Source organism: Sinohyriopsis cumingii, chromosome 17 (assembly GCF_028554795.1).
Source record: "Sinohyriopsis cumingii isolate HCF-2022 chromosome 17, ASM2855479v2, whole genome shotgun sequence".
NCBI lineage: Eukaryota > Metazoa > Mollusca > Bivalvia > Unionida > Unionidae > Sinohyriopsis > Sinohyriopsis cumingii.
In genome coordinates this window covers 4,444,274-4,460,519 of record NC_142977.1, presented here as the reverse complement: position 1 = coordinate 4,460,519, position 16,246 = coordinate 4,444,274, and the positions used below count along the sequence as shown (strand labels likewise).

The 16,246-nt window shown below is 34.3% G+C and overlaps 1 protein-coding gene across 2 annotated transcripts in view; it reads left to right on the top strand.

Annotated features, from left to right (window-relative positions):
* LOC149777671 (putative protein-lysine deacylase ABHD14B) overlaps nt 1-16,246 on the top strand; it is a 34,977-nt gene that overhangs the window by 8,870 nt on the left and 9,861 nt on the right. For both annotated transcript variants that reach the window (XR_016415439.1, XM_089938719.1), the window contains exons 3-5: nt 9,834-9,994; nt 11,613-11,778; nt 13,697-13,932. Coding sequence is in view for 1 of the 2 variants with exons in the window: in XM_089938719.1 (XP_089794845.1) it covers nt 9,834-9,994; nt 11,613-11,778; nt 13,697-13,932 (563 nt within the window). In the remaining variant the exon portion in view is untranslated. The remainder of the gene's footprint in view (nt 1-9,833; nt 9,995-11,612; nt 11,779-13,696; nt 13,933-16,246) is intronic.

Genomic DNA, 16,246 nt, shown 5'->3' with positions numbered 1-16,246 from the left:
TTATTAATTCTGTCCATTACTTATTGATTCTGTCCATTACTGATTGCTTCTGTCCATTACTTATTAATTCTGTCTTACCTTATTGATTCAGAATTTGATATAGCAATAATTGCTATAGTATTTTATTAGTATTGTCTTCATATCACATCTAGTACACAATTCATATTGCATCTAGTACATAATTCATATTGCATCTTAAGGATTATGTTCCCACTTTGGTCATTAAACCATGCATGTATTTCTGACATCTGACAAATGAACACAACAGAAACTTGTAGTGAATAGCTCTGCTAATAGTACCTAGATTCTATGTACTTACAAAAATGTAAAAATAGTTAATCACCTGCCACTTAAACAAATGATCTATATTTTGTTAATTTCTTAAACATTGTAGACTTTTATGTAAAAAAAAATTTGACCATATATTTTAAGATGTTTTGTATATTATCTTACTGAGTCCCATTAGTTTTAATGTTGTTACCACAAATCATTACCCAGTGATATTGACCTAATTTCAGTCCAAATATTCACCACTTTCGTATGTGGTAATTACATGTCCACTTGCGATGACCTACACATACTTTTATCTATGGCTGAATAAAAATGACCATGGGAAGTCAAAAACTGACCACGTAATAAATATAATGGCATCCAGAAGCCAATAATGACTGGAGCCTTTTCTACATGACACTAGTACATGACACTAGTCACTAACCTTTTCTACATGACACTAGTACATGACACTAGTCACTAGCCTTTTCTACATGACACTAGTAGTGCCAGAGTCAGTAGATCTAGTTCTAACCCAAAGAAAAAAAATCTGTCTGATTTAAATAAAATGGAAATATATTCAATGACTTAAATTGAAAGAACAAAACTAAATGATTTATAAAAATGCTAAAAATAGAAATCTAGTCATCACCTTATGCTTCTTTTGTTGCAAAAGAGAGAGAGAGAAAGAGAGAGAGAGAAAGAGAAAGAGAGAAAGAGAGTCCGACTAACTATTGTATTAGCCATCTCTTTCTTATCAGCTTGGAATAGCATTGTTTTTTGTCAACACTCCTTAGCTCCATCCCAGCATGTCTTGCTGGTTAGAACTGAGACCATGTTTTCCAAAGAGAGAGAGAGAAAGAGAGTCCGACTAACTATTGATACATGTATTAGCCATCTCTTTCTTATCAGCTTGGAATAGCATTGTTTTTTGTCAACACTCCTTAGCTCCATCCCAGCATGTCTTGCTGGTTAGAACTTAGAACTGAGACCATGTTTTCCAAAGAGAGAGAGAGAAAGAGAGTCCGACTAACTATTGATACATGTATTAGCCATCTCTTTCTTATCAGCTTGGAATAGCATTGTTTTTTGTCAACACTCCTTAGCTCCATCCCAGCATGTCTTGCTGGTTAGAACTTAGAACTGAGACCATGTTTTCCAAAGAGAGAGAGAGAAAGAGAGTCCGACTAACTATTGATACATGTATTAGCCATCTCTTTCTTATCAGCTTGGAATAGCATTGTTTTTTGTCAACACTCCTTAGCTCCATCCCAGCATGTCTTGCTGGTTAGAACTTAGAACTGAGACCATGTTTTCCAAAAAAGTGTATTATGGTGTGGGTTTCCCATGTCCATCAGATCAGTGTTATAGTGTTTTTGTTTCAAGAACAATAATGTGGTATAGAATTTATTCAGGGTTACTCTTTGTTTTGTTCATCAAGTCTTAGGTTTTTTATATCCCTTTAATAAGCTTAGCCAATATACTCTCTCCCCTTGGTTTGAGCTGACCATGGGTCTGATTTCTATTAGCCTTGCTTAGAACTTCAGATTGTACTCCCTCCCATGAGCCCACTAGGACTCAGGGTTGGTTTCCACTCCTTTGTCCCCCAGGTTTTTTTTTCTTCTCTTTTTTTTGGTGATTTTGCCAGAATCCAAATTGTCCTTTTGTTGTGATATTTATGCTTGCACTGTTGTTTGTGTGTTGTATTGTTGTTAGGTCAGCACTATCTAGATCAAATTTCTTAGTTATTTTCCTTATCTATCTCCTAGTATATTTAAATTTTGAATATATATTTTTAATCTGAAAAATAATGTATAAATAAATAAGATGTCTACATGTTTGTTTATGTTGGTGAGTGCATGGTTTGTGTGTATTTAATGTGTTTTTAGTTGTTCTTATATGCCGTAGCATATTAGAGTCTAATCTTTGTGTCATATTTGCACCATAGCGCTGTTCGTTTTAGATCTTTACTCCAACTCCATTGTATTTAAGTTTTAATTGATTGTGCCTTAGCACAAGGGATTGAAATCTTCCATCACATGGACATGATGGAAAACATCCTAAAGGTTTTGTTTCAGTTTTATTTGAATGCATGAGGTTTCCAAACTTTGTTTATTTTAGGGATTGAAATATTCCATCACACAGATGACATGGAAAACATTCCCTTTTTGGGTTGCTTTCTATTGTGAGACTCAGTTTCTTTGGAAGCTTCATTGTGATTTTCCAAAATATTGTATCTGCACGGCTCTCTCCTACAGTCTCATTCAAGTTCCAATTGTGGATTCTCTATTTGAGAATCGTGAAGATATTTTTGAGAGAAATGTTTCTTTTAGTTATCTTGTGTAGCGGAAAGTGGTTGAAATTTTCAATCACGCGGACGTGGTGGAAAAAATCCCCTCCATAGAGTCACAAAAGTTAGTGCTATTATGTCATCGTCCTGTGAAGTGTTCATACATGTTTCTTTTGATTATTGGTCACAGCTTTGTGAGTCATTTGCAGAGGATGCCTTGGCATCCCCAATTGTGTCATCAACCTGTTGATTGGGCTGTTTCCATGGAGGACCTTCTGGGGCCCATGTGGAGAGTTTTCTTCTTCGTCCTCCAGTGCCTGATGTTGTGTTTCTGAAGATGGGTGAAAATGACATTGGCGTCATAGAACCTAATCTGATTGTGAATTTGTGAATCACTGGATACAGTTATGTGATTATTTATTACATCATGGTGTGTCCTTTGTTTGTATTGGGTCTACCTTGCCCCGCTTCACTGTGCGTGGATTATACCGATCTCAGTATAGTCGGAGTGCTCATACGGTAAACCAGGAGTTGGGTCATGTTTTCCAAGGAAATACTCATGTTGCTGTATGTTCCATTCCGGATTTTCAGAGTGTTTATATAGACCATGATGGAGTAGATTTAACAGCTAATGGGAATCGCTGGCTTTATTCCATGATCAACTCCGCTGTCCAGCATCATGTCCTTATTGAAGTGGTGTGAGGATATATTAATTTAATGTTGGGATATTTCTTATTGAATGATTTTCTTTGTGTTAATTCTGTTGATGTTCGACAAGGGCGAGACCCTCTGGGTGAGGTCTTATTAAAGTGCCAGGGTATGGCTTCCTCGACCAGGGGCTCTGTCATTGTTTTGTATTGTATTATATTGCATTCAGAGTTATAATTTTGAAATTTGTTAAGTATTTTATGTCGTTGGTTTATCTCAGACTGTGGTCTTATTTAATTACCAATTATGGCATCCACAGTCCCAGACAATCTACGTCTGCATCAATATTAAATATGTGATTTTTGTGAAATTAAGTTTAATATCTCCTTTGGTTCTTATTGAGATCTGTCATGTTTTTGTATAATAAATACGGTTCTGTCAGCTTGTTGTTTCTTATTTCGCGTCAAGGCAACGAGGTCTTTAGTGTAGTTTCAACCTGGTTCTTGGGATTGAAAAGTAGGATTGAAATTTTTCATCACGCGGATGTGCTCTTTGTCATTTCTTTATTTTTCCAAGCTAAGGTGTAAATATTTTTGAGTAAGGGAATTAAAGAGTTTTTAAATTCTATATAAAATTCTGGTGCTATGCCATCCGGTCCCAGCACATTTTTAAAATTTGATTTGTTCTATTGCTGTTGAAATTTCGTTTTCCATTATCCTCTATCACACTCTTCAATTTTTTTATCTGTTATTTTGGGAAGGTTTATATTGCTAAGATAGTTGTGTATTTATATTTACTTATATTTTATGATGTGTGTAAGGCACAGCTTGCTGAAAATCAGGTGAGCTTAGGGTTTTGCGTGTCATCCATCCAGCACTATCTGCCGATCAACACTTGCCTGTGAGCATTCTAGGTCAGATTTTGATCATACTTGGTATGTAGGCTTACATCATGTCAGATGATCAGATTTTGATCAAACTTCGTATGTAGGCTTACATCATGTCAGATGATCAGATTTTGATCATACTTGGTATGTAGGCTTACATCATGTCAGATGATCAGATTTTGATCATACTTGTTATGTAGGCTTACATCATGTCAGATGAGCTTCTTCCTGAGTGATATCCATGTATATTAGCGACATCATTTGTTGGCTGAGGTTACTGACACTCAAAAGGCCATGTTTTTTTTAATCACATTTTTGTCGTACTTTGTGTGTAAAGCTTATACCATCAATGTCTGGAATGAGTTTGATTATGTGTGACATATTGACTGGGCTTATGAACACTGGAAGACATATTGACTAAGCTATTCAACACTCTGGAGGAAATATTGATTGGACTTAAGAACACTGGAGGAAATATTGATTGGACTTAAGAACACTGGAGGAAATATTGACTGAGTTTATGAGCACTCTGGAAGAAATATTGATTAAGCTTATGAACACTGGATGGACATGTTGACTGGGTTAATAAACACTGGAGGACGTTGGCTAAGCTAATGAACACTGGAGCACATATTGACTAAGGTTATAAACACTGGAGGACATTGACTAAGCTAATGAACACACTGGAGGACATGTTGTCTAAAGTTATGAACACTAGAGGACATATTGACTAAACTTATAAACACTGGAGGACATGTTGAATAGGTTTATGAACACTGGAGGACATATTGACTAAGGTTATGAATATTGGAGGGCATATTGACTAAGGTTATGAATACTGGAGGGCATATTGACTAAGGTTATGAATACTGGAGGGCATATTGACTAAGGTTATGAATATTAGAGGGCATATTGAATAAACTTATGAACACTGGAGGACATGTTGAATAGGTTTATAAACACTGGAAGACATATTGACTAAGGTTATGAATATTGGAGGACGTGTTGAATAAGCTCAAGAACACTGGAGGAAATACTGATTAAGCTAATGAACACACTGGAGGACTTATTGACTAAGCTTATGAATACTGGAGGACATATTAACTAAGCTTTTGAACACTGGAGGACATATTGAATAGGTTTATGAACACTGGAGGACATATTGACTAAGGTTATGAATATTGGAGGACATATTAACTAAGCTTTTGAACACTGGAGGACATATTGACTAAGGTTATGAATACTGGAGGACATATTGACTAAGTTTATGAATATTGGAGGACATATTAACTAAGCTTTTGAACACTGGAGGACATATTGACTAAGGTTATGAATACTGGAGGACATATTGACTAAGGTTATGAATATTGGAGGACATATTGACTAAGGTTATGAATACTGGAGGACATATTGACTAAGGTTATGAATACTGGAGGACATATTGACTAAGGTTATGAATACTGGAGGACATATTGACTAAGGTTATGAATATTGGAGGACATATTGACTAAGGTTATGAATGCTGGAGGACATATTGACTAAGGTTATGAATACTGGAGGACATATTGACTAAGGTTATGAATACTGGAGGACATATTAACTAAGCTTTTGAACACTGGAGGACATATTGACTAAGGTTATGAATACTGGAGGACATATTGACTAAGGTTATGAATATTGGAGGACATATTGACTAAGGTTATGAATACTGGAGGACATATTGACTAAGGTTATGAATGCTGGAGGACATATTGACTAAGGTTATGAATACTGGAGGACATATTGACTAAGGTTACGAATACTGGAGGACATATTGACTAAAGTTACAAATACTGGAGGACATATTGACTAAGGTTATGAATACTGGAGGAAATAACACTGGAGGACATGTTTACTAAGCTTATGAACTCTCAGGAAGACATATTGACTAAGGTTATTAATACTGGAGGACATATTGACTAAGCAAATGAACTCTCTGGAGGACATCTTTACTAAGCTTATGAATACTGGAGGGCATATTGACTAAGGTAATTAATAATGGAGGACATATTGACTAAGCAAATGAACTCTCTGGAGGACATCTTTACTAAGCTTATGAACACTGGAACAATATTGGCTAAGTTTATGAACATTCTGGAGGAAATATTGACTATGCTTTATGAATCTTGGAGGACATGCTGCTGTTCAGATATTGATTAAATTTGGTATTTATTCTTATTTTGCAAAGATCTGAGACAAGTTTGATTTTGAGCAAGTTGTATGCATGTTAATTAAGCATTTTTGCGTGTGATTGGTTGGGTCTGGTAGCATTCTGAAGGCTTCATTTCTGAACATAATTATATAGGCATATATCAAGAAATGGGAAAGTTTGTATGAAGAGTGGCATAAGAGCATATTAATGAGGTGATCTTGCATCAGATTGTTACCACTTTGAAAGTAATATTTCACGTCATATTTTGGGGAACTTTGTGTATAAGATAGTTTTGTTAGGATCGTGAATAAATTTATTATGAACAGGACCTGTGTACATTATGGAACTGAATCTTGTATGTGCTGATGTACCAATAGTCTTGATTAAACTGATGTGCCATTAGTCTTGATGTATTGCAGTGATATAATTCAGAATGTCCTTGACTGAATGTACAGTAATCCCAAAATAGTGATTCAGTCCAAGATGTCAACGACCATTTTGTAATTTCAATCAGTAAGTTTTAAATAAATAATTCCTTTCAAGTTTATATCTGAATACAATAGTAAAGCTTAATATAACTTATAATTTGTTATCATATTTTAATTAATTTTTCATATACTTGCAAACTCATTATCATTCTAGCATCCTTTTTTCTCATTTCATTATCTATAGGCACTATTTCCTTTTCTCTCATTTTGCTATCTATAGGCACTATTTCCTTTTGTCTCACTTTGTTATCTATAGGCACTATTTCCTTTTGTCTCACTTTGTTATCTATAGGCACTATTTCCTTTTCTCTCATTTTGCTATCTATAGGCACTATTTCCTTTTCTCTCACTTTGTTATCTATAGGCACTATTTCCTTTTCTCTCACTTTGTTATCTATAGGCACTATTTCCTTTTCTCTCATTTTGTTATCTATAGGCACTATTTCCTTTTGTCTCATTTTGTTATCTATAGGCACTATTTCCTTTTGTCTGTTACCATTTTATTTGGACTATTTCATTTGGTCTCAGTTTGTTACCATTTTATAGGCACTATTTCCTTTTGTCTCATTTTGTTATCTATAGGCACTATTTCCTTTTGTCTCATTTTGTTATCCATAGGCATTATTTCCTTTTGTCTCATTTTGTTATCTATAGGCACTATTTCCTTTTCTCTCATTTCATTATCTATAAGCACTATTTCCTTTTCTCTCATTTCGTTATCTATAGGCACTATTTCCTTTTCTCTCATTTTGGTATCTATAGGCACTATTTCCTTTTCTCTCACTTTGTTATCTATAGGCACTACATGTATTTCCTTTTCTCTCATTTTGTTATCTATAGGTACTATTTCCTTTTCTCTCATTTCGTTATCTATAGGCACTATTTCTTTTTCTCTCATTTTGCTATCTATAGGCACTATTTCCTTTTCTCTCACTTTGTTATCTGTAGGTACTATTTCCTTTTCTCTCTCTTTGTTATCTATAGGCATTATTTCCTTTTGTCTCACTTTGTTATCTATAGACACTATTTCCTTTTGTCTCACTTTGTTACCTATAGGCACTATTTCCTTTTCTCTCATTTTGTTATCTATAGGCACTCTTTCCTTTTCTCTCATTTCGTTATCTATATGCACTATTTCCTTTTCTCTCATTTTGTTATCTATAGGCACTATTTCCTTTGCTCTCACTTTGTTATCTATAGGCACTATTTCCTTTTGTCTCATTTTGTTATCTATAGGCACTATTTCCTTTTGTCTGTTACCATTTTATTTGGACTATTTCATTTGGTCTCAGTTTGTTACCATTTTATAGGCACTATTTCCTTTTGTCTCATTTTGTTATCTATAGGCACTATTTCCTTTTCTCTCACTTTGTTATCTATAGGCACTATTTCCTTTTCTCTCATTTCATTATCTATAGGCACTATTTCCTTTTCTCTCATTTCGTTATCTATAAGCACTATTTCCTTTTCTCTCATTTTGGTATCTATAGGCACTATTTCCTTTTCTCTCACTTTGTTATCTATAGGCACTACATGTATTTCCTTTTCTCTCATTTTGTTATCTATAGGTACTATTTCCTTTTCTCTCATTTCATTATCTATAGGCACTATTTCATTTTCTCTCATTTTGCTGTCTATAGGCACTATTTCCTTTTCTCTCACTTTGTTATCTGTAGGTACTATTTCCTTTTCTCTCTCTTTGTTATCTATAGGCACTATTTCCTTTTCTCTCATTTTGTTATCTATATGCACTATTTCCTTTTGTCTTAGTTTGTTAACAATTCTGTCGGCACTATTTCCTTTTGTCTTAATTTGTTACCATTTTATAGGCAGTATTTCAGATCACATTTTGATAAAACTTAGTACAGAAGGTTAATCTCTAATGTGTCTGATTATAAGTGGTGTTGGCCCACTTGGGCCTTTTGTTGATATAGTCAACACAAAAATCCATTGACAAAACATATTATCTGCAAACTGCATACAACAATGAAATTTAATCTATTTTTAAAGTTTGAAATTTATATGTTGACAAAAGCTTCTGTATCTGCAGCTTTCTTCTCAATATGGTGTACTTAATCTCAGTGCCGGAAATGGTTTGCACATTTAGCTGTTTTATGCAAATGTCATAGTTGATGTATGTGTATATGTATATGTGTGTGTGTGTGTGTGCATCTGTCTCTTTTTATTTCTCTGAGATTTATTTTCCTTTTTATCTTTCAAAGCAAAGATAAAGCAGCACTTCAAAAAATTTTTTTTGTATTTCTAGTTTTGTAGTTGGAATGTTACCTTCAGTTATATGAAGATAGTCATATGGACAGTGTTCTTTTGCATACCAGAGCTCAGCAATGTCGAATGAATTGCCCACTGAACTTAGACACAAAGACACAGTGATCCCATTCAAGAGTACTCTTAAAACTCACTTATTTCGACTGCAAGAACAAACTTAAGGACCTAATAATGTTTCCTGTCATAAATATATTCAGCATGTTTTTTATGTTTTCTAATTTCGTAATGTTTGTTTTTTTGTAATCATTCATTATGTGTTTTTTATGTTATATGTGTTGTCTAATGTTGTAAAGCGCTTAGAGCTTCCAAAGATTATGCGCTATGCAAAGTCCCCATTATTATCATTATTATTATTATTATTATTATTATTATTATTATTATATATTTTAATATTTATTTCTATTTCAAGCATTACTCTCATTTCTAAATCAGGCATTACTGTTGTTTTTGTATTAGGCATTACTGTTATTTCTATTTCAGGCATTACTGTTATTTCTATTTCAGGCGTTACTATTTGTTCTATTTCAGGTGTTACTATTTGTTTCTATTTCAGGCATTACTATTCGTTTATATTTCAGGCATTGCTATTGTTTCTATTTCAGGCATTACTATTTGTTTCTATTTCAGGCATTACTATTGTTTCTATTTCAGGTGTTACTATTTGTTTCTATTTCAGGCATTACTATTTGTTTCTATTTCAGGCATTACTATTGTTTCTATTTCAGGCATTACTATTTGTTTCTAATTCAGGCATTACTATTGTTTCTATTTCAGGCATTATTATTCTCATCACAGTAGGATACAAAATTTATAGGAATCCCACTTATTTCACAATATTACAAGACAGCAAGATGGATGTTCTGGCTGATTCCAAAGAGAAAGCCAAGAGTGTAAAAGTGAAGGAAGTGACTGTGAAAGTAAAAGTTGATGGAAAGGTATCAGATGCAATAAGTTTTACATGCATGCATAATGGTAGTGCCTGACATGCATCAGTCTTTATATTCTGCAAGTTAATTTTTTGTCTCACATGAGCAATTGAGCTTAATGTATGACTTTGCATCTTTCATCTTTCCTGTGTCCTCCGTCATATATTATTTGGCATCCATCCATCAACAATTGCTTTTTAGCACTCAGGAGTCTGTATTTCTTATCCAGTTTCAATCAAACTTGGATAACTATATCATTGTTGCTTGTGCCTTTTCAGATAGAGTTATGTCCCTTGTTGATAAACTTCAGATAGAGTTATGTCCCTTGTTGATAAACGTCATATCCTTATTTTTACTTGGGATGTTGCTTTTAGTTAAGAGATTTTGATGGAGTTGATTTAATGCATTTCCTATCATGTAGAGGAGTTGCGTCTGTGAATGTCTTTCTTCTCCTAACTTCGGTCTCCTGACACAGGTACCTCTGTTACGGCCATTGTCCTGTCTTATGCTGGTTGTTGAGTATATTCTGTCGTTATACACTTTCATTCAGCAAAGAAGAAGAACTGTGCCACATGTTTTTTTTTTGTTGTTTAGAATGTTGTCTCTTAGACCCAGAAGTGCATTCATGGATTTTGTCTCATCTATATGATTTCAAACAGAATTTTTGCCCTTCTTAATCCATTTCGTACCTTTACAAAGCCAGCATAACTCAGGAACAACTCCACATATTCTGATAAAATTTGGTCTCATACTTTAATTTTCCATTTTTGGGCAGAGTTTTGTCCTTTGTCAGTAAATATCATATCATTGTTTTCACTTTAAATGTTGTTTGTAGTGATTAGATTTTAAGCATTTTCTGTCACTTTAGAAATTGGACTTTGGTTATAATGGTGTAAAACATCAACATATCATAATCCATGACAGCTTGATCTGTTAACTTGTCAAATGTCAACATATCATAATCCACAACTACTTGATTTGTTAACCTGTAAAATGTCAACATATCATAATGCACAACTACTTGATTTGTTAACCTGTAAAACGTCAACATATCATAATCCACAACTACTTGATCTGTTAACCTGTAAAACATCAACATATCATAATTCACAACTACTTGATTTGTTAACTTTTAAAATGTCAACATATCATAATCCACAACTACTTGATCTGTTAACCTGTAAAACGTCAACATATCATAATCCACAACTACTTGATTTGTTAACCTGTAAAATGTCAACATATCATAATTCACAACTACTTGATTTGTTAACTTTTAAAATGTCAAGATATCATAATCCATGACAGCTCGATCTGTTAACCTGTAAAATTACAAAACATTTTCTTTGCTAATTGACAAACATTCACAGTAAACAATTTATTGTTATACAGTGAGTTGTACATTATAGTGCCTGTTATATTACATTTAGACTATTTGTATTTATAGAACCCCTTTCATTAATACATTTTGTACAAATTTAAAACCATGCATTTTCAAGAAAAATATTTATTATGTTGAAAATTACATTTTTAAAGAAGTTTTGCATACAAATTATTAAATGGTTAGCAATGGAACATTCAGATGTATTCAGTATTTTTAATGTTGGCTTTCTTTGTTTCTTGATAGGAAGTGGAGATATTCACAAGGCAGACAGATCCATCACCGGTCTCACCACAACTTGATTTACTGTTGCTACATGGTCAGAGTTTTACATCACAAAACTGGGTGGATATCCAGACATTACAACTTCTTTCAGTGTGGAATTATAGACCCGTAGCTGTAGATCTGCCAGGTACTTAAAATTATACAACACTTGTGTTACATAGGAGTTTGAATGAAATGTGACAGTCTTCAATGTAGTGTAGTGTAATGTAGTTTAGACTTGGAATGTAAGCTTACTTGTAATTGCAGGCTTCTTTTATGTTTATCTTTGGAGAATGTTCAAAGGAAAGCAAAACAGTCATGCACATCAATTCTAATTGTCATTAATGTTGATTACTTATACATCAGTTCTAATTGTCATTAATGTTGATTACTTGCACATCAATTCTAATTGTCATTAATGTTGATTACTTACACATAAGTTCTAATTGTCATTAATGTTGATTACTTACACATCAGTTCTAATTTGTCATTAATGTTGATCACTTACACATCAGTTCTAATTTGTCATTAATGTTGATTACTTACACATCAATTCTAATTGTCATTAATGTTGATTATTTACACATCAATTCTAATTGTCATTAATGTTGATTACTTACACATCAGTTCTAATTGTCATTAATGTTGATTACTTAACACATCAATTCTAATTGTCATTAATGTTGAATCCTTACACATCAATTCTTATTGTAATTAATGTTATTTTCTTTGTGTGATGTTATGTGTTTAAGTATGTGTGTGGGTTATTATCTTTGTTTTCATGTACATTTTTGATACACATATATACTGGATGGTCTTTCCAATTTTAGAAGGTCTATCAGTAGTAGGTGGTGCATATTTACAGTATGCAGGTTACAGACAGACATATACTTTTCATAAGTTTGTATGCCATTTTCATACATAACAAGTTATCAAAAATACTTTTAAACAGACTACATGTTAACTTTTCATTGTCAGTGATTTTTATTCAGCATTGTAGGCCATTTAAGGCTGCTCCATTTTATCAGATGCAGGACTCACTTTAGCCACCAGACTGGGGTATTTTAATCAAATAAAGGTCATTCTTTAGGAATTTCATTTTTTCCCACTCCTATTTATTCATTTTATCTTTATCCTGGTAATATATTGTTCTCTTGTTTTTTAATCCCATAGGGCTATATTATTTGAGAAAAATTCTTTTAATTTTAATGATCTTGTATATTTGAAAAATGTTTCTGCCAAATTAATATTATCATGCACTTTGGTTCTCAGACAATATTCTTATGATAATTTTTTTTATTCAGCATGATGATAAGTTTCAGCTCGTAAAATGTTACTATTGTTGGAGGAAATTCTTTTAGATTGAGAAGAGTTGCTTCATAACTTGAAATAAAAAAATACTACATCAACCAAGGAGTTACTATGAGTGAAATGATAGATCAGTTATTTGTCCACTATGACTAAATTCAAGAACTCCATTGATGGACTTCAGAAGAATAGATATAAGGTTTATAAAAGTTTTGTTTCTTATCCCTCTAAATCACATCACATCCCCCTAAATCATGTAACATCCCTCTAAACCATGTCACATCCCCCTAAATCATGTCACATCCCCCTAAACCATGTCACATCTCCCTAAATCATTTCACATCCCCCAAATCATGTCACATCTCCCTAAATCATGTCACATCCCCCTAATTCACGTCACATCCCCCCTAAACCATGTCACATCCCCCTAAATCACATAACTTCCCCCTAAATCACATCACATCCCCCTAAAGCACGTCACATCTACAGTGGTGCAGTCACAGGTCTAGCAATGCTTACTAAGGGTACATGTGAGTATTCCATTTGAAGAGTGTTATAAAATTGTTAGAGTACTACTTGGTAGAGTATTAATTGTTAGAGTACATATTGCATATGTGCATGGAAGATATAATATTGTATTGTGCTGAGGCTGTTTGCGCATCATGATGGCCAACCCTGCCTGGTGTTGGCTTGATCTGAGAATTCTGTGCAGCTTCAGAAATATATGCTGTCCCTACAGTTTCTTATTTTTCTTCCAGGCTATGGTAAGAGCAAAGATGTTACAGTGAAAGACAATGTGACTTTCATGGAAGAGTTAATACAAGCACTGAAGTTGAAAGCACCAGTGATCATTAGTCCATCGATGAGTGGAGTATTTTCATTGCCATATTTATTCAAAGACCCATCCAATGTACTGACCCGTTCCAAGGCATACATACCAGTAGCTCCAGTGAACACAGACAAATACCAAAAAGATCAATATGAAAATCTTAAGGTAAATAAAATATAAAATCTTTAAAGTTGAAAGAATAATTTCAGTGGACAGATTCCAAAATGGGTACAGATGGTAAGAAAATGTACCAGAAAGGCATCATTTAAATGGTTTGCCAAAAAAGACCAATACCAATGGGATGTGCAAGTAAGAGGGGTGGTTAATTGGGTTTGGCTGGTGTTATCCAGAGGATGACCTCCCTCAATATTATAGCTCGGTGGGAGCGAAAGAAGAATGGAATTTCAGCAGAGAACTGAGTGAGAATACTGGGAAGAAATAAACACAATGAACCCCCTTTTGACAAGAAAATAACAAATTCAATCAGAACAAATTAAAATGGCAATTCTGCTTCAAGTTAGATTATCTAGGTAGAATTTAACTGGTGTGTCCAATTTGGATTTATTACATCATCATAACGAGAGGTGAAAAGAGCACAATGTCCACGATTGATTGCATCACCTTCCTTCACTTTGACCGTATATCAACATCTCCTAGTTCATCCTTCCTAAACTCAAGGTTCTGCCCCTTCATGGACTTCCTGGTCCTTTATTCTGACCTTGTCCTTTCTCTCTTTTCCCTGTACTCCTGTCTTCAGACTGTCTCGTCTTCCTCTCTGAAGCTGTTCCTTAAAGAACAAATTTACCCCATAATTCCATATACCTTCTATTTAGAGGCACATACAATTCACCTAATGTTATTCAGAGCATGCTGCTATCCACACACCATGTAAATTCTGACCTAGTATGGTACGACATTGTCCTCACTTTCCAGCGGGAAGTCTTAAATTACCATGTGAACATCTACCAAATATTACCGTATTATTTTACATATGCTACTACATGTTCGACATCTATTGCTTGAAATTCAGAAGAAATGTAACTCATGGCATTCCTTAACTACAGGATTATCCAGTCATTACAAAATCAGATATAATTAGGTAATTATCGTTAACTCATGATGAGTTGTATTGTCCTAAAATCAAACATATAACCATATGAAATCCTACACATATGAAAATTTGGATCACAGGCAATCAATTTTACCAATGAACTAATAGCTGTAAAATTAAAAGGTAAATTGCATAACAATTCTAGCATCAACACTTTCCATGTAATTGAATAAAATAAATTGCATAACATCTCTAGTTCCAACACATTCCTATGAAATTGAATAAATGATACATAATATAGAAACCTAGTCATAGCAAACATATTTTCATAAAACAAACAGTCAAATAATAGAATATTACGTGAAACTAAAATTGCGTACCTTGTTGCGGTTTCTTTCAGGACTTTGTGCGTCCTAGCACTAAATATGCCTTTCTTTTACACGACAACCACTTGGTCCCTTCCTTGTTTCACAAGGAAATCACTAACCACTTTTATGCTTTCCATGGAGTCGAGACTAAGTTTCCTCTTCTAGGAAATGTTCAGACTAAAGAATTTCGACTAGGACCGTCACTTTAAAGTCAGATTGCTCTAAAGTGTATGCCCTAATTTATTCTACCCAATCGTAGGCGGTGGTCCCTAATCTTCCTTTCATCAGATTTTGACAGCTCAGAATCTGTGTATGACAGTGCATGACAATTTCCCTTTGAAAATATGATAAGTGGACATAGGTTCCTACCAAGTGGTTAGGGTTGGTAGCTCAAATGTTTACTTTCTAAGGACCGTGTTAAGATCCCCCAGTCAATTTCACTGGGTCGGAATGCTATTCCTTTGAAGTTTACACTGACATGGGGGGGAGATGAATGAAGAAAATTCGAAGTGACCCCTTCACAAAGACTTTTCTGGCTTAACTGCGATAAGACTTTAATTGCTCAATGCATTCAACTTTAAAATTTCCTGTAATTCAAAATTCGACACTTCACAGGATGTTACTCTTTAAACATTATTATGGTGTCAGTTGCTGCCAGTCAAGTATTACTGTATAATTGAGGGGCCCCGAGTGGCCGAGTGGTCTAAAGTGCTCACCATTCCGGATCACTGCCATCTCACCTCTGTCTGTGTGTGTTCAAGTCCAAGGCTCGGCTAGCGTGGGTATGTGGGAAAGCCTGCCAGTAGCTTCTCATGGGTCGGTGGTTCTTCCCTGGGTTTTCCAGGCTTCTTCCTCCACCAGTTATACTGGCTGCCATGTATAGCCTATCTTGTGCTGAAAAATGGTGTTAAACCCTAGAACAACAACAACAACTGTATAAATGGATTTAATATACATAATATCGGTTCCATCGACTGGGTAGAACAGACATTTGTTACAGGCATAGTCACTGATTGGCACCTGCAGAGCATGGGTACCATCGACTGGGTAGAACAGACAT